Raw genomic sequence first — 27,947 nt, 5'->3', positions numbered from 1 at the left:
GCGCTGAGCGCTGATTGGCGGGCTGTCAGCAGGTAAAGCAGGCTGCGGGGGCGGGGCCGTCGCTTGCAGTGAGTGCACTGTGTAGCCAGCCCCCTCGGCAGGACGATGTTTGGGTGCAGTAGGAGGCTGTGGTGCGCACTGTCCTTCCTGGGAGCTGCGGCTGGCTGCAGAGTGGGTAGGTGGGCACATGAGGCAGAAGGTCCAGTGTGTGTAATGTTATAATGGAGAGATGCATATTAGAATGTCCCCACCGTGCCAGGGCTGTGCTTCTGTCCAGGGACTTCATCATTATTGAGCTGGCATTAGAGTGGGGTGACGTGGTCACTCGGGTAATCACTTAAAGGAAAAGCTCAGCCACTTTCTTCTCTCTCTGGAGTTCAGTCCTAACACCTGTTTGCTGTCAGTGAAGTTGGATCTCAGAAATAATGCTGGGGGGGAGGGGGGTACACAAGCAGTTTACTGTACATATTCAGACATGCGTGTCTCCGTGGATACGGTATACAGAAAACACCGCGACACTCACAGGTCCACGTGCTTGACGGTTGCGTCACTTAGTGCGAAGGCATAGTACGCTTGTGCTTCTCCCTAAGGTACAGTCCTAAGAGGGACCTTCCTGATCCGGGGGCAATATTACAGGCTTCGGGTCCCTTAGCTCGGGGCCCCTCTCTTCTTGTAGCTGGCCCCACTGGCAGGAAGTCACCATACTTCACCTGCCCCTCCAAGTCCACTGGGGCTAACGCAGGGGCCAGAATCTGTGCTTCTCCTTGACCCGATGGCACTAACCTTGTCTTTCCCAGCTGCCTCTTCTCCCACGGATCCAGCTTCTTACCTGGAACATTATGGGAAGGGGCTCCCTCTCCTGCCACGCTCCAGTAGTCACTGGTGACGTGTTATCTGCCGGCCATATTCTGCAACTGTCCCATCTGCAGGTTATCTCCTCTTCTGCAGGCGTCTCCTCTGCAGGTTATCTCATCTTCTGCAGGCGTCTCCTCTGCAGGTCATCTCATCTTCTGGAGGCGTCTCCTCTGCAGGTCATCTCATATTCTGCAGGCGCCTCTTCTGCAGGTCGTCTCATATTCTGCACGTGCCTCCTCTGCAGGTCATCTCATATTCTGCAGGCGTCTCCTCTGCAGGTCATCTCATCTTCTGCAGGCGTCTCCTCTGCAGGTCATCTCATCTTCTGCAGGCGTCTCCTCTGCAGGTCATCTCCTCTTCTGCAGGCGTCTCCTCTGCAGGTCATCTCATATTCTGCAGGCGCCTCTTCTGCAGGTCATCTCTTATTCTGCAGGCGCCTCTTCTGCAGGTCATCTCTTATTCTGCAGGCGCCTCCTCTGCAAGTCATCTCTTATTCTGCAGGCGCCTCCTCTGCAGGTCATCTCTTATTCTGCAGGCGCCTCCTCTGCAGGTCATCTCTTATTCTGCAGGCGCCTCCTCTGCAGGTCATCTCATATTCTGCAGGCGCCTCCTCTGCAGGTCATCTCTTATTCTGCAGGCGCCTCCTCTGCAGGTCATCTCATATTCTGCAGGCGCCTCCTCTGCAGGTCATCTCTTATTCTGCAGGCGCCTCCTCTGCAGGTCATCTCTTATTCTGCAGGCGCCTCCTCTGCAGGTCATCTCATATTCTGCAGGCGCCTCCTCTGCAGGTCATCTCTTATTCTGCAGGCGCCTCCTCTGCAGGTCATCTCATATTCTGCAGGCGCCTCCTCTGCAGGTCATCTCATATTCTGCAGGCGCCTCCTCTGCAGGTCATCTCATATTCTGCAGGTGCCTCCTCTGCAGGTCATCTCACATTTTGCAGTGCACTGACCAGTGCCACTCCCTGTCCCCACAGGTGTCAGCACAGGTCTGGTCTGCATGGTCCATTTGACAGTACTGTGCTACTCCTAAAAATCTCCTCTGCAGGAAGAAGACTGCCTCTCCTCCTGCGCTCAGGCTATTTCTGCCGCCTGTCTTAGGCTGCATCTTCTGGGCTATCTTCGGGGTCTTACTGGCTTGGCTTTGATCTGCACACCCCTCGCTGGCGGACATGTGCTGCTGTGTACACGCAGGAGGCGAGATCTCCTCCCAGTATGCCTTGTTTTTGGTCACGCTATGCGGGCTCGTGCCCAAACTCCTCAAGATGGTGCCAAGAATCACTTTTAGGCGTTTGAGCGGCACTGCTTCTCACCTCTTCAGGAAGGGGGGGTCTTTTCCTACTTCTTACACATTGTAACAGATTACACTCCTGAACATTAAAAACTGCAACACCAAGAAGCATGAGCCATAAGGTCATGCAAATCAGAGGATGTAGCTGGTGTCAGAGCTACAGCGAAGCCAATAATCTGCAAATTATGAAATTTTCCAGCACCCAGCTCCAATCCATGGCATGTGGGAGGGGCATAAAAGCCAGATCAAAAGCAAAGTTTTTTTAGCCACGTGAAACCTCCAAAAACAGCTCAAGTCATGTGGGATGATTGTGTGAAGCCTCCGTTCATCGACAGGTCGGTTATCGCCACTTGTCACAGACTGAGAGAATCCTCCATGTGAGAGACCTTGGTTTATCACTCCTGCAGATCGCTACGTGCCTAGGCCGAGATGTCAGCACTGGTCAACTCTGCGTGTCCCGGTGATTGGAAGAAGAATGAGGAACTGGAATGGCAGCAAGAGGTGGTGCACCGAGGAGAAGCTCGGCATGGACAGATCATCTGATCAGAAGAATGGTGCGTAGCGATCATTTCTGTACTGCAAATGACATTGGGCGGCAAACAGTGTCTACACAAACCATCTGAAGGCGTCTGCACAGGATTAGACTAGGAGCCAGACGTCTAGCTACAGGTGTCCACTGATCTCACATCACCGCTATCATGGTGCACAGCAAGACGGCAGTGGAGGCTGGGATGGAGGTCTGTCTTCACTGATGAGCCCCTCTCTTGTCTTGGACGCAATGATAGCCACTGATTGGTCTGGAGACCACGTGGACAACGCCATGAAGAGGCCTTCACAAGGGAACATCACACCGATCCTAGGTTTATGGTGTGGGGTGGAATAATGTGTAGTAGCTGCACCTCTCTAGTCTTCAGATATTTTTTTATTACTATTATTATTTTCATATACATTAATTGTATAAATATATGCCTTAGTAAATCAGAGCTATACACACCCGATTCGGGTAACGAATAATACACCTATTGAGAAGAAATACAAGATAATTGTACATTTACGTACAGATGGAAACAAACCTTAACCCCCCCCCCCCCTCCCTGAACCGCACCTAACCTAATGCAGTAATTATACCTTTAACATTCTCTTATCTTACTGTACCCGTGGTTATAATAATACCAGTGTTTTACCCCCCTTTCCTCTGAACTCCTTATCTTAGAATGTTACTTCTCTCACTCATAAGCAAAAGGCGCCCAGACGGTAGCCCTGGCGCTGATGCCCACTGCCCCCAAATAGATTAAAATTTCTTAAAAGCATTTCTCTTGGTATATATTCCTCCCTCCATCTCTATTAGCGTGTTCATACGGGCAGTGTTCAGTACTGATCCAATCCTTTGCAATCAGTTTTCTGGGATTATATAGTGATCTACCAGTAGCTACTCCCTCCACAGCTTCATCTTGTAGGAGGCCCAGGATGCAAAGTAAAGGACTAGCCTGGACTCTGATATTATATACTTCAAGGAAGACATCCCGCCAAAAGGGGCCCAAAGCCGTACACTCCCAGAACATATGTATCATATGTGCGTCCTGAGTACCACATTTAGGGCATTGAGAAGTGTCTCGCAGTCCCACCTTCTGAAGAAACATGGGCGTCCTACATACTCTATGGACCAAATAGAGCTGTGATAGTCTCGGAGGTTCGCAGAGTGATAACCTAGTCGGTTAAGGGTCCCACATCTGCACCCCATGCATCCTGATACAATGAGAGCAACGCTTTATAAAAAGTGGAGATGACCCCTTTAGTGTTCCCTCCCCTTCTATCTGTTCCGCTAGGAGAGAAGCTTTTATATTGATGTCAGTGACCTTCCCCTGCACGGCCAGCGCAGGTCGCAGTTCGAGATATTGATAGAAACCGGAGTTCTCAATATTAAACGCCTCCTTGAGACGATCAAAGCTGTTAAGGGTGCCATTGGTATAGGATTGCGATAACCACGTTACTCCTTTTATCCCTCCACGTCCCGAAGCCTAATAACTTTTTAAGCTCAGGTAAACCATTATGATTCCATAGCGGGGTGAGCGCAGTGCAACCTGAGATATTTGTGATATCTTTCAATTTTTGCCAAACTTTACGGAATAAAATAATACTCAGGAGACTGTCTGGTGGACGGGTATCTGAGCTCAGCTCCAAAATATACCTTGGTGGCTTACCCCCCATTAAGTGTGAGACTAAAGTACCCACTGAATTAAAAGCACCGTCCTTCCCCCACGGTTGGAATTCTTGAGCCTGCGATGCCCAAAAAATACAACCACGGATTGGGGATTGCCAGCCCTCAGTTATCTTTACCCCTTTGAAACGTTTCTAACCTAATTCTGGGAGATTTTTTGTTCCAAATTAAAGACCTAAATAATCCCTGTATTTTATAAAAAATACTTCATCGGTATCCGAATTGGGCTGTTATGGAGTACATACAGGAACTGCGGCATGAGCACCATTTTCACCAAACTGTCCCTACCATTGACTGAGAGAGGCAGTTTACACCAGCTATTTATTTTTTGTGCACTTATCTATTAACGGGTTCAGATTTAACGCAATATATTCTTGTGGCCTGTAAGAAACATTTATCCCCAGGTATTTAAAGGACGTATCCACTCGCAGGGGCAGTATTTTATCCCTGACATCCTGTGATATAGGGTCTATGGGTAACATAACAGATTTATCCCAGATTATAGAAAGTCCCGAATATGAGCCAAATCTCTCTATCAGCTTCATCACATAAGGTTCTGAGAATGAAATATTATCAAGAAACATCATGTCGTCAGCGTACAGTGCGATTTTCTTCCTCTATATTCCCGTACTGAAGACCTGTCACCTGGGGGTCTCTACGCACCATTTGGGTCAAAGGTTCAATGGCCAACGCAAAGAGCAGCGGCGATAGCGGGCAGCCGTGACGTGTGCCCCTTTCCATGGAGAACGGTTCTGATAGTAACCCATTAGTACGCACCCGTGCCCTCAGTTAATTGTACAGGAGTTGGACCAACTACATATATCTAGGCCCAAAACCCATAGCCTCCATTACCGTCCATAGAAACCTCCACTCAACGCTGTTGAAAGCCTTTGCCGCGGCGAGTGAGAGGACCGCCCTATGTCCGATCGGGTCTCTAGACATCTGCAGGGTAAGCTGCAGCCGTCTAATGTGAATAGCTGTTGACTTACCAGGCATAAAACCCATTTGGTCGCCATGAATCAAGCTGAGGATAACAGTAGACAATCTGTCGGCCAAAACTTTAGCCAGCAGCTTGACATCTGTACACAAAAGCGATATGGGCCTATAGGAGACCGGATCCAAGGGATCTTTACCCGGTTTGGGCAGTACAATTATAATGGCATCACCCATAGATTTTGGTAAGGCGCCGTGTAATTCCGACTGTTCGAACACCGTGAGGAGCTGTGGCAAAATAAAATCTCCATATTTTTTCAAGAATTCCCCAGGAATCCCATCCGCCCCGGGTGCCTTCTCGTTAGGAAGCCCTTTTACCGCTTCTTCTAGTTCTTCCAGGCTCAAAGGTGCTTCCGGACTATCCCTTTGCTCTGCCGTTAAAACCGGTAAACGCAGGGGTTCTAGAAACGTTTTGATCTCGTCTCCGGTACGCTGTAGTCTGGTGGTATACAGCTGTTGGTAATGTTCACTGAATACTATCTGATACCTGACTACCCGCACTATCTTGGATGCATCCCACATAGGAAGGACCCTGCTGGGCTCTAATAATTGTGGCCAACATGTGTCCCGCACTCTCGCCCTCATCAAAATATTTTTGTTTCCAGAAAAATCGCTCACGATTTGCAACTTCATGTTGGAGGTCCCTATACGTCTGTTGCGCTTCGGTCCACCTGGCCCAGTGGGAGTTTCCACGTATGCATTTTCAGTGTTTATAACCCTAGATCACAATTCCTGTAAAAATCTCTATTTTTGGATTTATGTCGTTGGATACGTTTGATGTATGCCCCCCTGACAAAGGCTTTAAAGGCATCCCAGACTACAGCCGTGGAGGCCGACATGAATTCCTGCATCTCTGTAATCATTCCCGCATCGTCCTGCAGCAGAGTAATCCAGAAAGGATTAAGTCTCCACTGACCCATGGTTCCAATAGTGGTAGGATCCAGGCGTAGTTCCACCATAATGGGGGAATGATCAGAGATGCTTCTAGGCAAGTATTCCGCCCGTTCCACAAACTCCAACTTCTGCTGATCTCCTAACGCTACGTCAATGCGGGAAAGCGAGTTATGAGAGCTCGAGTAACATGAAAACTGTTTAGTATCAGGATTGCGTATTCTCCACACATCGCTCAGGTTGGACTCTATGAGGCTCTTGGCCATATTTGTTGGGGATGGATTTCTGGAGATGGGGATTTCCCTATGTCTATCCAAATTATGATCTAACACCATATTAAAGTCTCCCATTATAAGCGTGGGAGTGTTTGGTGACACCTCCAAAAATGTCAATATGTGTTAACACTTCACCCGCGTACGGCGGGGGAACATATGTCGCTACTATTAGCACCGTCACCGGGAATATTGTACATTTCAAGCAGACCTATCTGCCATACTGATCTATATTGGAATCGGAGCAACTGAACGGAATCTGCTTGTGTATTAACACACTGACCCCCACAGCGTGACTGGAGTATACTCAGTGGTGTGCCTGGCCTATCCATGCTCTTATCATAACTGCCATGGACTCCTTGGTCAAGTGAGTCTCCGAAAGACAAAAAAATGGCCGGTTGAAATTGTCAGCGAGTCAAATATTGCATATCTTTTAGAGGTGTCACCAAGATCCCTTACATTTCACGCTATCACCACATTGACCCCCATCACTAAAGCCCCCAAATGGTGTGCAGAGGGCTACTTTATCAGACCATCTGGTCCTAAAGAGATAAGTATCATGGTTTCGGTGCGGTTCCCCTCAACTGACAAGTAAAACATTCCAACACAAATTCATACCCCTAATAACACGGGGATTAAAGCAGTGAGGTTAAAACAATACCCAGCGACCGCGGGCAACGCGAACCGATACTGCGATAAAACAATTGACCAATAAACGGGTAGATCCACGGTTCCATCTTCCAGCCTGTTGCTCTCCCAGACTGTTCTAGCATCTCGATCAGACATGCATCCCTGCCATAACCGTGTGATACACATAGACTTGTATGCTTCCCTATAGGGTGTAGAACCCGGAGATACAGGAAGCTAATTGTAGAGCCTCAGGTGTCCGTATCCCACTTCCCCTCCCTACAACCCCAAACTAGGGGTAGATGATCTGAAAGATACTTATCGTCCCATGACATTCCATGCTTGACGGACGAGGAGCAACCAGTGGACGTTGCAGGATCCGCTGACAGATGTGAAGAGTCCAGCCATTGGGCCGCTGCACCCGGAGTTTCAAAGATATGTACTTTTCCTTCCGCCACTACCCTCAATTTAGATGGATACAGCATGGAATATATTATTTGCTTCTCTCGCAGCCGCCGTTTCACCTCGGTAAATTTTGCTCTCTTTTTTTGCACCTCCATGGAAAAATCCGGGAAAATAAGCACTCTCTTGCCATCTATCAGAAGGTCCTCATGGGTTCTCGCTTTCCTCAGGATGGTGTCTGTATCCTTGAAATGTAGTAGTTTAAAGGGCTTCTACCGCCAGAAATACCACTATGTAGCTGACTGATATAGCGATGCGCCCATGTCAGCACTACATAACAGTATGTTTCTAACATTTGTCCCTGCAGCCGTTTTTGTAAAAAAAGCACTTTTAGTATATGCTAATGAGCCTCTAGGTGCAATGTGGGCGTAAAATCAGCACCTAGAGGCTCCGTCCACTCACCCTTTATCCCACCCAGGTCTCCTGTTCTGCCCGCCCCGCTCCTCTTGATTGATGCCACGGTCCACCACATCGTTGACGAAATCCCACGCCTGCGCCGTTCACTTCTGTATTCGGCGCAGTGAGTGAAGGCCGCTCTCCTGATGCCGGCTTCCTCCCTGTGACGTAGTCGGCGCAGGCGCAGTGATGAATCCGGCACCAGGAGCGCATCATTCACTCACTGCGCCGAAGACAGAAGTGAACGGCGCAGGCGCGGGATTTGGTCAACGATGCGGTGGACCGTGGCATCAATCAAGAGGAGCGGGGCGGGATAAAGGGTAAGTAGACGCAGCCTCTAGGTGCTGATTTTACGCCCACATAGCACCTAGAGGCTCATTAGCATATAATAAAAGTGCTTTTAAAAAAAAAAACGGCTGCAGGGACAAATGTTAGAAACATACTGTTATGTAGTGCTGACATGGGCGCATCGCTAACCGCTACATAACGGTATTTCTGGTGGTAGAAGCCCTTTAAAGGGGTATTCCTAACACACTATTTCATACTTACCTGCTCCCGGCGCGCTGTCCACTTCCTGGTTTCGGCACTCGGCAGGGGGCGGGCTCCATCTGGATTGAAGTCTTCGCCGGGCCGGGCGCTAGACTGAACGCGCACGCCGAGGATGCGCATGCGCCCTGGTGACTTCTTACTGGCAAGTATACTATACTGGCCAGAAAGAAATCACCATAGCACATGCGCGGCCTCGGCGTGCGCTTTCGGAACTGCGCGCGGCCGGCCGGGAGAAGAGAAGTCGTCTGCGCAAGTGCGGCCACCGCGATTCCTGAGAAGAGCGGTGACCGTAACCAGGGGAGACGGAAGACAACAGTCAGGTAAGTATATGTTTATTTTCTTCTAAGGGGTGGGAATTGGTTAATTAAATATATTTAGAAAAATTATCACTGTTAAATCATTAAAAGGTTTAACAGTGATCATTAAGATGGGAATACCCCTTTAAGTAGAAGCGGTCTTGGAGGGCCACCCGGTGGAGGAGCTCTGAATGGCACCCTATGAGCACGTTTTATAGCAAACATGGAGGATAAAGAATCTGATCCAAATTTAGCAGTCAGCCAATTCTCTAGGAATAACACAGCCTTTGTACCCTCGGTTTTCTCCGGTACACCTATGAGCCTCCGGTTGTTCCGTCTGAGTCTATTTTCTAGATCGTCCGCTTTAGGCCTCTTTCACACTTGCGTTGTCCGGATCCGGCGTGTACTCCACTTGCCGGATTTACACGCCGGATCCGGAATAACGCAAGTGTACTGAAAGCATTTGAAGACGGATCCGTCTTCAAAATGCTTTCAGTGTTACTATGGCACCCAGGACGCTATTAAAGTCCTGGTTGCCATAGTAGGAGCGGGGGAGCGGTATACTTACAGTCCGTGCGGCTCCCGGGGCGCTCCAGAATGACGTCAGAGCGCCCCATGCGCATGGATCATGTGATCCATGCGATCACGTGATCCATGCGCTTGGGGCGCCCTGACGTCACTCTGGAGCGCCCCGGGAGCCGCACGGATGGTAAGTATGCTGCTCCCCGCTCCCCACTACACTTTACCATGGCTGCCAGGACTTTAGCGTCCCGGCAGCCATGGTAACCATTGAGAAAAAGCTAAACGTCGCATCCGGCAATGCGCCGAAACGACGTTTAGCTTAAGGCCGGATCCGGATCAATGCCTTTCAATGGGCATTCATTCCGGATCCGGCCTTGCGGCAAGTGTTCCGGATTTTTGGCCGGAGCAAAAAGCGCAGCATGCTGCGCTATTTGCTGCGGCCAAAAAACGTTCCGTACCGGAACGGAAGACATCCTGATGCATCCTGAAGGACGGACTGTCCATTCAGAATGCATTAGGATAAAACTGATCAGGATTCTTCCGGCATAGAGCCCCGACGACGGAACTCTATGCCGGAAGAAAAGAACGCAGGTGTGAAAGAGCCCTTAGCCAATATATGAGACTTTTTGAGTGATTGTCCCCGGGATTTTGTGTATAGAGCTGAGGACATGGGTTGCTAGATGGCCGCTAGCACATCCGCAATACCCAGTCCCCATAGCTCTGTGTGCTTTTATTGTGTAAAAAAACAACAATTTGATACATATGCAAATTAACCTGAGATGAATCCGGTCCCTGACTCATCTCACGTACAGGATTCATCTCAGGTTAATTTGCATATGTATCAAATCGTTGTTTTTTTACACAATAAAAGCACACAGAGCTATAGGGACTGGGTATTGTGGATGTGCTAGCAGCGATCTAGCAGCCCATGTCCTCAGCTCTATACCCCAAATCCCGGTGACAGGTTCCCTTTAACTACCCTCAGTATCATAGGAGCACAGCTAAGCTGTTAGGGGAAATGTATGTGAACAAGCTTGCTGACTGTTTCCATTAACAACCAGGAAACTTCTGAAGTTGATGGCTTAGAAGCTTTCCTGATTAGCTTAATACCTGGATTTAAAGAATGTAAACGTCGAAATAGATTTACAGTATAGAAATCAAACTGGTTGCACCAGTAAGACTGGTGTAGTGTGTGAATTCTGTAGTATGACATACTCCTTAAATTGTGGCTTCTCTCCCTCCCATCTGCCTGGTGCCTTTAATTAGAGTATTTCATAGCTGGATCCTTCATTACCCTGAATTTTTGAAGCCAAAAGCCCAGGAGAGGCCTGACTGTCAGTGTAGGTCCCGTCTGCTAGAAGCCGCCTTGTCGCTGGTAGATGGGCCTGACGTCTTCTTGAGCAAAAATATGCACAAAGATCTTCTACCTCTCATACAGTAAGTACATTCACCTATGCCTTTGTGCATTAAGCAGTGGCTGCTACTTGTAGTCCTTGTATGCTTGTGTATTGCAGCTATGGGAGCGTGCACTGCACCCCCTTTATCCATAGTTTGGAGGTGCTGGTCTCTTTTTTACATTGTGGCTGGGTCTGTATTATGGCCGTGAGACTTAGACCCTCCCACAGTCCTAATTCTGTGGAAACATGGGACGCGTTTCGGATCGGCCAGCGTCCAGTCACTACATTTCTATATGGTGTAATCCAGAATTCATTTTGAGGACTATTTTAAAAAAATGGAGTTTTTTGGCTATGCACCGATGTTTGAGAAGCCCCTTTGGCGCTACTCGGAGATTTCTGATACTGAAACATTCTGAGTGTTCTCCTGTAGAGGTATTAGGAAGCTACAACCCCTAGAGAATACCGAGGGTTAAGGCCGGGGGCGATAAATCGAATTAAAAGAATTGTTTTTATTTTTAAATCCTCCTACTGATTACTGTTTATTCTGGAGCGCTGGAGCATGTGCAGGTCTGTTCAGTCTGCCTGGTGTGGGCTTTAGGGACCCAGCAGACCCCACATGCTGCACTGATACAGCGCTGCAGATCACTGACTGTCGCCGGGATGCTTTGATAGTGGCCGGGATCTGGTGCCAGACACAGCGGACACTTCCAGGCAAGCAGCCGACCAGAGAAGACCTGGCCTGCGGGGACAGCCTGTGTGTATGAGGCTCGTCACGTGATGTGGCGCCTATAGCAGTGGACATGGCCCCCTATGTGCAGTCCAGGAGGTTGTCGTTGGAGGGCTGTATTTGGTATTTTTTAACCCCTCGCTGACGGTTTTCATTGTTGTTTTTAATCTCCAGTATATATATATTTATATATATATATATATATATCATAGCTGTATGTGTATACAGTGCACTCCTCTATATACAGTGCACCTCCTCAATACAGGACACCCTCCTATATATAGGATACATCGTCTGTACAGTGTACCCCCTGATATACAATGTACACTCTGTGTACAGGACACCCCCTCCATACAGTGTGTATATATCTGACACGCTGTCTGTACAGTGCACTCTATACAGTGCACCCCCTCTATGCAGGACACTCCTCTATACAGGACACTCCCACTATACAATGCACCCCCTCTATACAGGACACTCCCACTATACAATGCACCCCCTCTATACAGGACACTCCCACTATACAGTGCACTCCCACTATACAGGACACTCCCACTATACAGGACACTCCCACTATACAGTGCACCCCCTCTATACAGGACACTCCCACTATACAGGACACTCCCACTATACAGGACACTCCTCTATACAGGACACTCCCACTATACAGAGGACACTCCTCTATACAGGACACTTCCACTATACAGTGCACCCCCTCTATACAGGACACTCCCACTATACAGTGCACCCCCTCTATACAGGACACTCCCACTATACAGGATACTCCTCTATTCAGGACACTCCCACTATAAAGTGCACCCCCTCTATACAGGACACTCCCACTATACAGTGCACCCCCTCTATACAGGACACTCCCACTATACAGTGGACCCCCTCTATACAATGACCCCCCTCTATACAGGACACTCCTCTATACAGGACACTCCTCTATACAATGCACCCCCTCTATACAGGACGCTCCCACTATACAGTGCACCCCCTCTATACAGGACGCTCCCACTATACAGTGCACCCCCTCTATACAGGACACTCCCACTATCCAATGCACCCCCTCTATACAGGACACTCCCACTATACAATGCACCCCCTCTATACAGGACACTCCCACTATACAGGACACTCCCACTATACAGTGCACCCCCTCTATACAGGACACTCCCACTATACAGGACACTCCCACTATACAGTGCACCCCCTCTATACAGGACACTCCCACTATACAGGACACTCCCACTATACAGGACACTCCCACTATACAGAGGACACTTCCACTATACAGTGCACCCCCTCTATACAGTGCACCCCCTTTATACAGGACACTCCTCTATACAGTGCACCCCCTCTATACAGGACACTCCCACTATACAGTGCACCCCCTCTAAACAGGACACTCCCACTATACTGTACATTCCCTATATACAGGACACCCCTGCATATTCAGTGCACATGTTTTGTTTTGTCTTTAGTTAAAGGAGTTGTCCTATGAAAAATATTTAACATTTTTCAAACCAGGACTTTGATTTGAACACTTTTGTAATTACATGTAAATACAAGTTCAGTATATCCATTTAGTATCGATATTCAATGAAATCTCTCTGTACAGCGCCACCTGCTGTTTGCTCTTTTTCTAATTTCTCTGTCCACCTCGCTGAGGTGGTCGCACATGCGCAGTTCCATCCTTCAACTGCCACCCGTAGAAAGGACACACCCCGCGAGAGTGAATGCTGCCTACTTGAAATAAATCTAGCAGAGCGACTGGAGATTTACGTGCGCTACGGGGCTGGTTCTACCTTTGTTAGATGTTGTCATGTACTGATATCGGATTTATTTTTTGCATTTATCATGGATTAACCCCCTTAATTTAGCAAGAAAAAAATTAATCGTGAATATAATCAAGATTATTATTATTTTTTTTGCCAAAATCACTCAGCCCTGCTGTAATTTCCCAAAAGGCGGCCTGTAGCTTATGACATCGCCGGCGAGGGCCACGTCTGTGTCCTGCTGATAATGATATGCCCGCTGCTAAAGCTGAAAGAGGCAGATCTCTGAAAACTGTCTGCACATAACCCGCTGTGTGAATGGTGTCTTTATATGCCATTGGCGCTTGACTAATAGATTTTGGATGCCGGAGTCACGGATGTCCAATGTACAACTCTGTTGCAAATAACAAACTCTGCTCTGCTACATCTCAGCATTTGTGTGTGTGTTTGGCTTTGCAAGCCGGGCAGGAGCGAGAAGCTGAGCTGTCATCATGACATGGCATTTTTGTGGACAAACAGCAAAACAACCTTTGTGCCGGTGCCATGCGCTGCCGGGAGGGGAGGTCCCCTTTAAATGACTTGACCCTTTAAATTGTAACTGGTTTAATGTAAATAAAGTTTTGGTTGTCCAATGAAAAGTTCGGCAACTTTCAAATTTTCCCCGTGTTTGCGAATTTTTTTAATGTCACAGTTTTGTGTCACGAGTGTCATTTCTGCGTCACCCTCACCACTTTTCCGACCATTTTATTTTTATTTGTGCCTAATTTCGACGAGGCCCCCTCCGTACATTAGGCGCATCCTCCAGCAGCATGGGTGATTTGAAAGATTTCACCTTTTGTGTTTCAGGTCATTATCGTTTTAAGATCTCTGCTTGCTGTCAGTGAATGGGAATATACTTATTTACATCCACAGCTGAAGGGGTTGTTATCATCGTAACCAGTCCAGTCCATCCTCTTTGGGTTAAGCAGTCACCTTGTAACAGAGTCCATACAGAGGATTGCCTAGACTGGAAGCAATTGTAGCAAACGCTCTGCTGTGAGAAGTATTAGGTGTAATAAATGAGGATTTTGCCAGCTGTCAGTCCCGTTGGTCTCTCAGGGTCACCTCTCTCAGCTCTGCTATGCATAGACATGTCTGATTCAGTCTCTGCCTGTAGAATGTGAGACAGGGTCCCGTATCTGTGACCGGTTGTAAGCTGGTCCATTAGGGACGTGTCAGACAGAGCAGAGCCGGACCAGTCACATCTCCTGACTTGTCTGTTTTAGTAACTACTTGCATTCCCTATGTAATAACAATTGTGAAGCATCTATTCTTAGAACTGTATGATGTGATAATGCTCTGTTATTCCCACTAGAAGTTATGAATGAATTGCCTATATTCTGCAATAACGGTCCAGCTGGGTATTACCAATTGGGGCGTGTGTCACTTATTGGATAGTGTCAAATTGTGCAACTAGTAACTCCCAGCTGCACCCTTCATTTTAAACTGCTAGCAGGAATACTAGAGGAATTGCACAACGAGAACTAATATGGCCGATACCGACATACACCACATCTTTATGATGAGGCGGTCACAGCCGATGGGGCGCAGCGCTCTGCTTCTTCGTTTCTGGGATCAGTAGGGCTTTTTAATGACCTGGACCCCTATTGATCAAATCCACCCTGAGACCTCTGGAATACACGAAGCTGTGTGCGTCCTGTATCGGTGGCCATCACTGACCCCTGTGTAAACCCTTTCATCAAAGAAAAGGAAAAAATGTGCTGACAGCGTGGGTGAAATCCGCCCCGTCACGGGCAGATCTCCACGAAAGCGTCACGTTCTGGATTATTCCGTTAATCTCCGGCTATCGCTCCTGCATTGGAATTGTCATCCGATTTCATTCTCTTTCTCTCCTTCCAGGATTTTCCTATTTAGGGACCAGCTCCGTCAGCAAGCAGCTGGAGTCCGATTTCCGAAAGGCCAAGCTGGTCGTTCAGTCCAACATGAGGATTGAGCTGCTTCCTGCCCTGACGGACAACTACATGTACCTCCTGATCGACGAGGAGACCAAGGAGGCCGCCATTGTGGACCCCGTACAGCCGCAAAAGGTAGACCTCCTGTTGTAGGTGAGGCTGGATAGGGTGGGATCTCCTCTAGACAGAGCAGAGCCTTTGTGACACCAAAAACACCCCAGATCCATCGAAGGCGTGGACTCCATAAGACCTCCTGAAGGTGCCCTGTAGTATCCAGAACCAAGACGTTCATCAATTCCTTTAAGTCCTGTACGTTGCTCGGTGTGGCCTCCATCCAACATTTGGAGGCCAAATCGCCTTGAAATTATCCTGCTGAAAGAGGGCATACTCTACCATGAATGGAGGCATTTGTCTGTACCATGTCCGGGTAGGTGGTATGTGTCACATCCAAATTATGCCAGGGCCTAAGGTTTCCCAGCAGAACGTTGCCTGGAGCATCACACTGCCTCCGAAGCCATGTCTTCTTCCCATAGTGCATCCCGGGTTAAAATATGAAGAAAAAAATCTGGATTAATATTCTCTTACTGTTGAGTGTGTGTACAGCTCCTGTGCAGATCTGTGTGTCTCCATGGTTACAGACTACAAACAAGTCCTGTGTAGTCTGATCCTGCAGTCATGTGCCCCTGTGTGGAGTAGCCATGCAGTTCTCTGATGCACCAGTGGCCGATCGCCTTCTCAGTATAGAGTTATACTTTGCTTAATATCCTAAAACTTAATATTGTTAATATCTTGGTTTATAGGTTGTTGAAGCGGTCAAGAAACATGGAGTGAAACTGACGTCTGTCCTCACCACACACCATCACTGGTAGAGTGCAATTAAGTTTATTGTTTTGGTTGCACAGGTGCATCGCTATAGGGGGTGCACAGGTAGCGGGTACTTTAAACCCTTCTGTCTCATAGGAGGACACCAGTATTATAAATGGAACATGGTAGGCTGTGCATTGGGACCCAGGAGCTTCAAGTCACCCCTCTGCTTCACCACACTTACACAGACAGAGCAGGAGACGAGAGACATGGTATCGGGGGTGTAATTGCCATCCAGGATCTGCAGGAAGAAGGGGGACAACAATGTGAGGATATACAGTGTGTATATATGGAGTAGTGTGGTCTACTGTGTGCAATGGAAATGCACATTGACCAGCTTGGATATACAGGCCTCAGTGCGATCATATGTAACCAGTGTGGATATACAGGGTCCAGTGTGGCTATGCAGGCCCCAGTGTGGCTATGCAGGTGCCAGTGTGGCTATGCAGGTGCCAGTGTGGCTATGCAGGTGCCAGTGTGGCTATGCAGGCGCCAGTGTGGATATACAGGCGCCAGTGTGGATATACAGGCGCCAGTGTGGATATACAGGCGCCAGTGTGGATATACAGGCGCCAGTGTGGATATACAGGCGCCAGTGTGGATATACAGGCGCCAGTGTGCATATACAGGCGCCAGTGTGGATATATAGACATCAGTGTGGATATACTCGGTCCAGTATGGATATATAGACACCAGTTTGGGTATAGATGGAGTAGTGAGTATACATAGGCACCAGTCTGGGTATTTTGGAAGCAGTGTGTGTGTGTGTGTGTGTGTGTGTATATATATATATATATATATATGTGTATATATATATATATATATATATATATATATATATATAGCACAATATAGATATACAAGGAGCAGTCAGTGTATTTGGGAACCAGTGTGGGTATAGATGGTCCGGAGTGGATATATAGGCACCAGTATGGGTATACAGGGTCCAGTGTGGATATAGAGGGAGCAGTGAGTATACATAGGGAACAATGTAGATATACAGGGAGCAGTCAGTGTATTTGGGAACCAGTGTGGGTGCTTGGGGTCCAGCTAATATAAAATCTTGGTGTTGTTCCTGCAGGTTACAATACACACTCATCATGTTTTACTTTTCTGCAGGGACCATGCAGGAGGCAATGAGAAACTTGTCAAAATGGTTTCTGGGTTAAAAGTCTACGGAGGAGACAGCAGGGTGGGAGCATTAACCCAGAGGGTTTCCCATCTGACAACATTTCAGGTGAGTTCCTTCGAGCAGTGAACGGCTCCTCCATATTCCACTCATTGCCCGTTTACCAATTCCGTGCTTCCCTGACAGAATAGGTATTGTTGGAAGCAGACACCCCCTTTAAGTCATGTTGTGTCTCTTTGCGCATTTCTCGCACAGTTGCAGCAAAGCGTGCGCTACAGCTGCCGTGTGAATACCTTTCATCTCTCTCTTCCATTTTGAGTGCCGTCACTTTAAATGAACTGTGGCTCTTTTTGCTTGTCGTTAGGTGGGGTCCCTTCACGTCAAGTGTCTTTTCACCCCCTGTCACACTTCTGGTCACATCTGCTACTACGTGACGAAGCCCAACAGCTCCGAGCCGCCGGCAGTGTTCACAGGTGAGCGTGCAGGGGGGGCAGATATTTCATGAACGTGCCTTGGTCACACATCTGTGACTTACTTGCTAGGTCTGATTTCTTTACCATAAAACTGCAGTTGTCACGTCTACATCACTTTTCTCGTAGGTGACACTCTCTTCGTGGCCGGCTGTGGCAAGTTCTTTGAAGGGACAGCAGAAGAAATGTACCGGGCCCTGATTGAGATATTGGGGCGGCTTCCTCCAGAGACAGTAATGGCTCACAGTAGTTTTATATTTCTGGATCTGGCTGAACGTTATTGTGCATTGAATATTATAATATTTTATATTCTATTCTACCTCCCTCCTGTAGAGAGTCTACTGTGGACACGAATACACAATCAACAACCTTAAGTTTGCCCGCCATGTGGAGCCCAACAATGAGGCCATCAAACAGAAGCTAGCCTGGGCTAAGGTGAGGAAATGTCTGGATTTTCATCTTAATTACTACTGCCTGCAGCGACACTGCAGTACTGTGTTCTGCGCATGTAAACTGAGCTTAAAGGGGTTGTCTGGGTTCAGAGCTGAACCCGGACATGCCCAGAGTTTTACCCAGGCAGCCCCTGGGTGATGCTCCGATGCTCTCCTTTGCCCTGCACTGAATCGCGCAGGGCAAAGGCATTTTCAGGCGTTCCAGTGATGAACTGGGCTCTCCTTAGGGCTGCCAGGCGGAGGCTTCCGCCCAGCAGTGTATTCGGTGATGTCACCGGCACTAATGGGCGGGCTTTAGGGCTGCCCTAGCCTGTAAAACGGCTAGGGCAGCGCTAAAGCTAAGCTTCCAGTAGTGTGTTATTGTAAATAAAAAAAGCCCTTGGCCTGCGCGATCCTGCGCAGGGCAAGGGAGCGCATCAGAGCATGACATGCTCCAATGCTAACATCAGGGCGCTGCCTTGGTGAAAATATAGGGGTTTTATACTGATGACTAGGTTTGAGCGAACTTGTGGTTTAAGTTCGGCGTCCAAAGTTCGGGTTATCGAAGAATCCCGTTATGGATTCCAAATTCCGTTATGATCCGTGGTAGTGGAATCCATAACGGGATTCTTCGATAATCCGAACTTTGGACGCAGAACTTAAAACACAAGTTCGCTCAACACTACTGATGACCTATCCTAAGGATAGGTCATCAATCTCACATTGGCAGGGGCCCCACACCCAGGATCCCCGCCGATCGCATCCTTGCAGCTCACCAATCACGGCGCTGTCCATTGTATTTTGGCTGTGTTTGGTATTGCAGCTCAGCCCCATTCACTAGAATGAAACTGGGCTGCGCCTATGCCATGTGACCGATGATGTCACATGGCCTAAGAAGAGGCCGCGACGTTCACATGAGCACCGCGGCCTCCTCAAACAGTTGATCTGCAGGGGTGCAGGTAGTTGATGACCTGTCCTGAACATAGGCCATCAGTATCAAAGTTTCGGACAGCCCCTTTAAAAGGGGTAAATACATTATAAAACCAAATAGAAATAAAAAAAATTTCGGCGTGCCAGCTCCGGTCTTCAAGAACCTACCCTTTGTCTTACCTTTCAGGAAACGTACAATAACGGAGAACCCACCATCCCCTCCACGCTGGCTGAAGAGTTTACATTTAACCCTTTCATGAGAGTCAGGTAGGTGAACAGCCCCCTGACTTAACAGAACACTCCAGGTAGAAATGATCCACTTCGTTATGCCCGATGCAGAGACTGAGGGGCGGAGCCTGACACCATCCTGTGTGCTGCTCCGTGCGCTGGGGCCCAGCAGACGCCTATCCTGGCTCACTGCTCCCTCAGTTTTGTCCTTTATTGTTTTTATTGTCAGTGACAATTATTTCCTAAAGAATATTTATTTATTTTTTGCAATATAGTGTGGTCTCTATTGAGCCTATACAGCATGATACAATTCTGTCTATACCTGCAGCCACCACTAGGGGGAGATCACTGCATAGAGTATACATTGAACTCAATGGGGGGAATTTATCATGAGGTGAATATTTGAGTCTGTTGGAATACTTTGACACATTTATCAAATGTCACAAGTTGTGTGATAACTTTGTCTTATCCTTAAACCTGACACATTTGTCTAGAAAAGTTGCTCCCGTTTTCCTACTCCACCCTCCTCTTGGAGTGAGATTGTGACTTTAAAAAAAGTTTCACTGGAATCAAACTTATTAAGAGCACTTTCACACTAGTGGTTTTTCTTTTCCGGCACTGAGTTCCGTCCTAGGGGCTCTATACCGGAGAAGAACTGATCAAGCATATCCCCATGGATTCTGAATGGAGAGTAATCCGTTCAGGATGCATCAGGATCTCTTCAGTTCAGTCTTTTTGACTGATCAGGCAAAAGGTAAAACAGCTGGATGCTACGGTTTTATCTCCGGCCAATAAAAAAACTGAAGACTTGCCTGAATGCCCGATCCGGCATTTTTTTTCCATAGGAATGTCTTAGTGCAATCCGGCATTCAAAATACCGCAATGCTGGATCCGTCCTTCGCGCAGACTGAAAAGAAGGTGAAAAAAATAAATGCCGGATGACACCAGAAAGACGGATCCGGCATTTCAATGCATTTTTCTGACTGATCAGGCATTCAGGATCCTGATCAGTCTTACAAATGCCATCAGTTGGCATACGTTTTGCCGGATCCGGCAGGCAGTTCCGGCGATGGAACTGCTTGCCGGATCACTCTGCCGCAAGTGTGAAAGTAGCCTAACACAGCTAACCAAACCCACTTCCCTACCCATATTTCAAAACTGGAGTGAGTGGTGTAAAAATGCAAAAAGTCTCAACATTTTTGCGTAAGTGAGCTCAAAAGTGGCAAACACCACATTTTGAGAAGTCAAGATTCTGGAGTAAAGGTGCGATAAATCAGGGCCTATTAGTGTAAGCCTGTAAGCTCCCTCTAGTGGTGGCGGCAGGCAGACAGAATTTTACCTTGTAACTGTCTACGCAGGGGATTTGGAGCACTGTATCAGAAAAACTCAGCTTATGAGCGCTTCAGATATATACAAAGAAAGCCTGTTTCCGGCATTGGTGCCGGGATTCATCCGGACAAAAACTGCTGCTTGCACTAATGCTGGAAACAGGCTGGATCCCTGCTGAGTCTCATTATTGTCAATGGGGCTTGGCGGTTCTCTGGCTTTTTCCGACTGTGCCGGATACAATGTCTTCCGACAAGGCTGTTCCTATGCCGGAAAAGCCTGCCGGACGAATTTACCGCTAGGGTGAAACTAGCCTTAGGCGTTGGTCTCAGACAATCATGGCGTCCAGCATGTATGAGCCCCAGAATTTCCTAGTGCAGAGATGGTGGACATTGCTGTGGGGCCCTACAATAAGATACTGTAGATTTTCCTATATGCTCTTCTCCTGATTGGATTTGCTGTTTCCCCCCCACACAGGGAGAAGTCAGTGCAGCAGCACGCAGGGAAAGACGACCCAATCTCCACCATGGGCGCAATCCGCAAAGAGAAAGACAATTTTAAGGTGCCAAAAGACTGAATCCAGCGCTGCGCCCCCAAATTCTGCTTCCAGATCATATTTTCCTTTGATTATCCCGGGAGGGAGATCCAATCAGCTCGTCTTGTCCAACCGTCTCCCGCTTTATTTTTTTTTTGGCTTTCTCCCAAGACAAACTCTCCGAGTGCAAGGAGTTCTGCGGATGTGAAAAAAGGACGCTGCGTGAGCGTGCAAAAAAAATCCGGTCAGCAAGCGAGGCTGGTGTGTCACATCTGGTGCAAGCTTTGCTTTATTTTTCTGCCTTCTCCGGCGGGCTTCAGGAAATAAGACTCTGCACACTCTGGCGTCAAGACGGACACCAGGACTGGACCCTTAATGCGACCCCATCGACTTACAAGGGTCCCTCCAGGTTTCGTCATTTTGACGCGCGCTACGCTGCTTTTTTTGCCACCAGTCTTATCGCCAGTGTGAACAAAGTCTAAAGATGGGGGAAAAAAAGTGGTGCAAGGAGTTTTTTTATTTAGCTGCTAATATATATGATCGCTGTGTACATACGGGCAGATATTCAGACGTTGTGTTTGGGTTTTTAGACACTACAGAGTGAGTGAAAATTCAGGAATAGATGGCATCGTCCCTATCGGCCACCCCAATGACACTAAGCGAGAATTCACTTTAGTGGGAGACATTCTGCAGTTACCAGCTTTGTCCAACAGTGGATGGAGCTGTTTAGGTTTGGCACCAGAGCTACAAGGAAACAGCGGGGGTGCGGAGTGTCAGACCCCACTGATCTTATATTGATGGCCTTTCCTGAGTATAGGCAATCAATATCCGATCCTGGACAACCCAGGGTGCACTTAGGCTTCTTTCACACTTGCATTTACATTTTCCAGTATGGAGATCCGGCAAAGGATCTCAGTACCGGAGAAAAAAACGCTTCAGTTTTGTCCCCCATTCATTGTCAATGGGGACAAAACGTAACAGAACAGAATGCTCCAAAGTGCATTCCGTTACGTTTGGTTGCGTTCCCATACCGGAGAGCAAACCGCAGCATGCTGTGGTTTTCTTTCCGTCATGGGATGCGGAGCAAAACGGATTCGGCATGACCCACAATGCAAGTCAATGGGGACAGATCGTTTTTTTCGGACACACTAGAAAACGGATCCGTCCCCCATTGACTTTTAGTGGAGTTCATGACTGATCCGTCTTGGCAATGTTAGAGATAATACAACCGGATTTGTTCATAACGGATGGATGCGGTTGTATTATCAGTAACGGAAGCGTCTTTGCTGAGCCTTGCCGGATCCAGGCAAAAACGCTAGTGTGAAATTAGCCTAACACTGGTACTCCAGTAATCTGTGGGGAACTCCGGCACGTGTTCAGCTCTGCTGCAGCGCCACCACAGGGGAAATAAAGTATTACTGTTGAAATCAACAGGCTGACTGTGTAATGCAGACAGGTTGGTCCTCATGAGCAAGAGACATTCTTTGTAGTCACTCTAATTCCTGAGGGTCATGAAAACAAAACCATCTTTTCTTAAGGCCTCTTTCAGACGGGCGAGTTTTCCGCGCGGGTGCAATGCGTGAGGTGAACGCATTGCACCCGCACTGAATCTGGACCCATTCATTTCTATGGGGCTGTGCACATGAGCGGTGATTTTCACACATCACTTGTGTGTTACGTAAAAATCGCAGCATGCTCTATATTGTGCGTTTTTCACGCAACGCAGGCCCCATAGAAGTGAATAGGGCTGCGTGAAAATCGCAAGCAAGTGCGAATGCGGTGCAATTTTCACACATGGTTGCTAGGAGTTGATCGGGATGGGGACCCGATCTTTATTATTTTCCCTCATAACATGGTTATAAGGGAAACTAATCGCATTCTTAATATAGAATGCATAGTAAAATAGGGATGGAGGGATTAAAAAAATAAATAAATAATTAAACTCACCTCATCCACTTGTCTTCTTCTTTGATGACCTGGGAGGAAAAGGACCTTTAGTGATGTCACTGCGCTCATCACATGGTCCATCACCATGGTGATGGACCATGTGATGAGCGCAGTGATGTTACCAAAGGTCCTTTTCCTCCCAGGTCATCAAAGAAGAAGAAATAAGAGAAGCCGGGCTGTGCGAACAAGTGGATGAGGTGAGTTTAATAATTTTTTTTTATTTTTCAACCCCTCATCCCTAATTTACTTAGCGTTCTCTATTAAGAATGCGATTATTTTCCCTTATAACCATGTTATAAGGGAAAATAATAAAATCTACACAATACCTAACCCAAACTTCTGTGAAGAAGTTCGGGTCTGGGTACCAAAGATGCCGATTATTCTCACTCGCGCGCAAAACGCATTAAAACGCTTTGCACTCGCGCAGAACAATCGCACATTTTCCTGCAATGCACCCGCATCCTATCCGGCCCTCGCACGCGACGCCCGTGTGAAAGAGGCCTAAGGGGTTCCCTAGTTTACAAAGACCATTTTATATACCCTATTATGGAATACCAAGTTAAAGGGGTATTCATTCCCATCTTGGATATCGCTAGGATATGCCCCCAATGTCTGATAGGTATGAGTCCCAGAGCCTGCAAAGTGCCAGAGGTCGCACCGTGCATGTGCGTCCGTCCTCCAATCATTTCTATGGGAATGCCGAAAATAGCCGGGCGCTATAGAAGGGAGCGGTGGCTGCTATTTTCGGCACTCCCATAACAATGAATGGAGGGTGGCCACGCGGTGGGCCACTTTGTGTCCTCCGTTCTAAGGATAGGTGCAGACCCGTACCTATCAGACATTGGGGGCATATCCTAGCGATGTCCAAGATGGGAATGCCCCTTTAAATGGGAGGGGTCCTCTGTTCATGATCATGATCTACATTCCAAACTCGGGAAAGCAACCGGTTATCAAGAGCGTCCTTTGCTCTGGAGGACCCGTCCGGTCCATAGCATTACACAAACAACCCCATTACATTAATTGTGTAATACTCAGTTTCCCCTTCGGAGGCACTGCAGGGAAAATGAGCACTTACTACCAGGCTTCTTGGCAGATCACATCAGATTGCTAGGGGTCCCAGCAGGAGGACACTTGGCAGTCACTTTATTCTCAAGAGACCCTTCTAACAAGTAGGGATTGTCCAAAGCGTAGAACTCCTTTAATTTAGAATTCCATAATAACACATTAGAATATGGGTTTTCTAATCTGGGCTCCTCTAGTTCTGGTGAGATCAATCTAACCCTCTCTATCGTACAGATAAGGGTGGAGGTTCCTGACTTTTGGCTCACCCTCATTTTTTATTAAGTGTACTCACCAGCAGCGGCCCACAGCAGGGCTTTTGTGTCTGATTTTTTGTTTTTCTTTACTTGAATATACAGTAGCCCTAGGGAGGGGGCTACGAACTAGGCCCCCCTCTTCACCAAGCTTGGATAATCACTATCAGTCTCCTCTGCATTGTTTTTTCCACTTCGTTACGTGTGCGCTTCCGAAATGCAGAATGTGTCACTAAAGTTCCCTAATTGTTGCAATAATGACTTATGTATATAACATTATAGAGACAAAAATATATATATTTATCACTGCTAACGTGCCAGACTACACCGACGAGTCATTCAGGGAAACGCGGCGCTGCAAGCCAAAATGTCTCAGTTTCAAAGATTAGTAGGTGACTATTACAGAAACAAATATTAGGGGTATGTAGACTTTTGCAACCATTTTTATTGCTCCAGCACTTATAAAATAATAAATGACTTGTAAATCGTTTTGATTTTAAAACAACTTTGGGGGTCATTTATGATTAGCTATATGCCACTTTTTGCCGTATATCTGTCGCAGATTCAGTCGCAAAGGGGATTTGCGGACGAATCTGCGACTTCTTCACCTTCCACGCCACTTATGTCGGTTCTAAAAAAGGGGCCAGTCTAATTTGATCATTTCCTACTGCAGTTTTTGCCGTAGAAAACGATCTTTCTCTTCTACTGTCTTTAGAGAGAGTGGCATGACACATAGTTGCAAGTTTAGACTACACGGGGCTTGTTTGTAGTCCGTTACCTTGGAGACACATAGCTCTACATAGAAGCTGTAGACCCAAAACGGTAAGAGATTTTCAATCGAGACTGTTTGCAAAGCGGTATAGTTTTTCATTCTAGAGTCAGGGCTGGTGCAATAATATTGCTGCAAACGGAACTATCTATCATACCATCAGGAGTGTAGCTTGAATCTCCTCCCAGGCCCTAGTGCAGAAAGCGAGCGGCTGCACAGAGCTTCTCCGACGATCGCAGCTGATCGGAAGGTGTTAGAGGAGCAGAACCAGCAAGGCTTATTTCTAAAAAAGGGGTTGTCATGTTAAGACTACCCCTTTAATTTTTTGGGTTGTTTTTGGACAGCTGTCGCAAGTCTCCTCTTGTTTTAGTTGGAAGACCCCTTGAGCGTTGGGGCCTTGGATGTGGGTGCATTAAGGCGTTTGCCGCTGTGTGTAATGATCCAGCATAATAAGAGTTCTTCTGTGGTCGGAGCTCATTGTGGTTGTGTGTAATAACATTGTGAATGTCCGTTCTGCAATAAATCACACATCACAGTGACACGTTGTGTGCCGCCCGTTACTTCCACACAGTGTATGGCTGCAGAGCCTCACATCAGGATATCGCCTCCCGAGGAGCTGCATGACCGGTGGGATACTTAGGCCTCTTTCACACGAGTGTGATGTATTGGCTCCGGGTGCGTTCAGGGAAACTCGCACCATTTCGCAAGCAAGTTCAGTCAGTTTTGTCTGCGATTGCGTTCAGTTGTTTAGTTTTTTCCGCACTGGTGCAATGCGCTTTGATGCGTTTTTCACGCGCGTGATAAAAAACGGAAGGTTTACAAACAACGTCTCTTAGCAACCATCAGTGAAAAACGCATTCCATCTGCACCTGCAGCGTTTTTCACTGAAGCCCCATTCACTTCTATGGTGCCAGGGCTGCGTGAAAAAACGCTGAATATAGAACATGCTGCGTTTTTCACGCAATGCAGAACTGATGCGTGAAAAAAAAACGCTCATGTACACAGACCCATGGAAATTAATGGGTCAGGATTCAGTGCGGGTGCGATGCGTTCACGTCACGCAGTGCACCCACACGGAAAACTCGCTCTTGTGAAAGGGGCCTTACATGGACGTAGCTGACAATCGGGAACACCGTTCTGCCCCGCAGTGTATCTACGCAATGGTGTGAGACTGTCTGCTGCTCCTCTGCTAAGCTGCTGTATCTAAGCCTATTCTCTGTGGTACTGTCTGCTGAGCCACTGCATCTAAGCATATCATGTATCACATTGTCTGCTGAGCCACTGTATCTAAGCCTTTGATGTGTGATACTGCAGGCTGAGCTGCTGTATCAGGCAGAAATGGCTGATAACAGGGAGCAATGGAGAGGAGATAGTGAAGGGGGTGATTAGTGTGATCCTTTTGGTGTTAACCTTACACTGCGGCAATGACTCCTCAATCTATATCAATCATAAATCAGCAAATCTGTGTCTTTAATGGCGCTGCCCCTTTAACAAAGAACCACATTTTGCAGAGATCATCATCCCGGCTGTAGCTGGAGGACACAGAGGCGACCGGAGGATCCCAAACCAATACACTGCTAGGAAAATAAAGAAACCCCGAACCTAAGGTGGCAGAGACATGACACATTTCAGGATCAGACCTCTTCATCTGGTGCTTCACGTCGTCTCCCTGCAAATGGCGCTATTGCAAAATGACCCAGTGATCTCCACGTGTTACCCCTTGTGTGTACATAGCTCCTGTATTGCCTGATAATAAATATGTGGTAATTAGAAAAAATTTGAAGCAAAATCACAATTTTAAGATCTCTGTCTGTAATACTAGCTTGTTACCACTAGGTGGCAGACTATGAGCACTGTTGTCCGTTCGCACTGGAATGAGTCCTTTGTGCTGGTGCAACAACATATCCGAGCAGATAAACAGTGCTCAGGAAAATTCCTATAATTCGGCATCAGTAAGATCTGGTAGGTGCCATATTATCAGATTGGAGGAGTATTGAAAAGTAGACAAATCTCACCTGCTGCTAACACCAGAATTTACTAATGGATTCTGGGCTCAGCACGGCTGCTTCTAGTCTTGTGACATTTACATTATATTGCAATTCTATGCTGGAAGCAAGTGCTGGATTATCAGACTTCCTGGATTATTGAGGAGAGACTTTACGGAAAATAGATGTATACATAATGTACACAGTCCAGTCCCCCTATTCTGCAGCACGGACAGCAGCTAGACGGGCCGGGGGGGACTCCATTAGGTCCTGGTAGGTTGTCACATGTATCTGGAGCCATGCTGACGGCAGTGCATCCCACAGCTGCGGGGGGGGGGGGGGATCCATAGAGCGACCACGACCATCAAGGTTACAGTCTGGGGAATTAGGGGTCAGGGTCGTACGTAGAAGTCTTGGTCATGCTCTTCCAACCAGTGTCGGACATTGCTAGCTGTGTGACATGCCGCATTGTCTTACTGGAAGATCCCATCCGCCCCAGGGGAGGCAATCAGTGTACGTGATCTGCAAGGAGCGATTCATACCCATATTGGTTAGAGCGCCTTCCACCTGGATGAGGGGCCCAGAGGATGCCAGGAAAACCTTCCCCGGACCATAACGCTGCCACCACCAGCTTGTGTTCCTCCAGCAATGGCTGCAGAGTGTTTCTTCTCTGATGTTTCTCACCTGACGCCAACGTCCATCTGTTTCATGAAGCAGAAGACGTGACTCATCGGAGAAGACGACCCTCGGTCCGATTCCGATACTGCCATGGAGAGTGAAGCATTTTGTGTC

General features: G+C 47.6%; 1 protein-coding gene across 2 annotated transcripts; it reads left to right on the top strand.

The window, feature by feature from the left end:
* Nucleotides 1-23: 23 nt before the first annotated feature.
* On the top strand, nucleotides 24-26,947 carry LOC122945849 (hydroxyacylglutathione hydrolase, mitochondrial). 2 transcript variants are annotated; one of them, XM_044305098.1, is made up of 10 exons: nucleotides 24-175; nucleotides 15,176-15,363; nucleotides 16,029-16,093; nucleotides 17,212-17,329; nucleotides 17,586-17,694; nucleotides 17,821-17,924; nucleotides 18,025-18,126; nucleotides 19,240-19,319; nucleotides 21,084-21,168; nucleotides 26,682-26,947. In XM_044305098.1, exons 1-10 carry the CDS (start codon nucleotides 106-108, stop codon nucleotides 26,700-26,702), a joined length of 942 nt encoding a protein of 313 aa, XP_044161033.1. In that variant the 5' UTR covers nucleotides 24-105; the 3' UTR covers nucleotides 26,703-26,947. The 2 variants fall into 2 exon arrangements, with proteins under 2 accessions (XP_044161033.1, XP_044161035.1); XM_044305100.1 differs by having other exon boundaries at nucleotides 113-179.
* Nucleotides 26,948-27,947: the final 1,000 nt, after the last annotated feature.

The sequence above is a fragment of the Bufo gargarizans genome, chromosome 8 (genome assembly GCF_014858855.1).
Source record: "Bufo gargarizans isolate SCDJY-AF-19 chromosome 8, ASM1485885v1, whole genome shotgun sequence".
NCBI lineage: Eukaryota > Metazoa > Chordata > Amphibia > Anura > Bufonidae > Bufo > Bufo gargarizans.
This window is presented reverse-complemented; position numbering and strand designations above follow the sequence as displayed.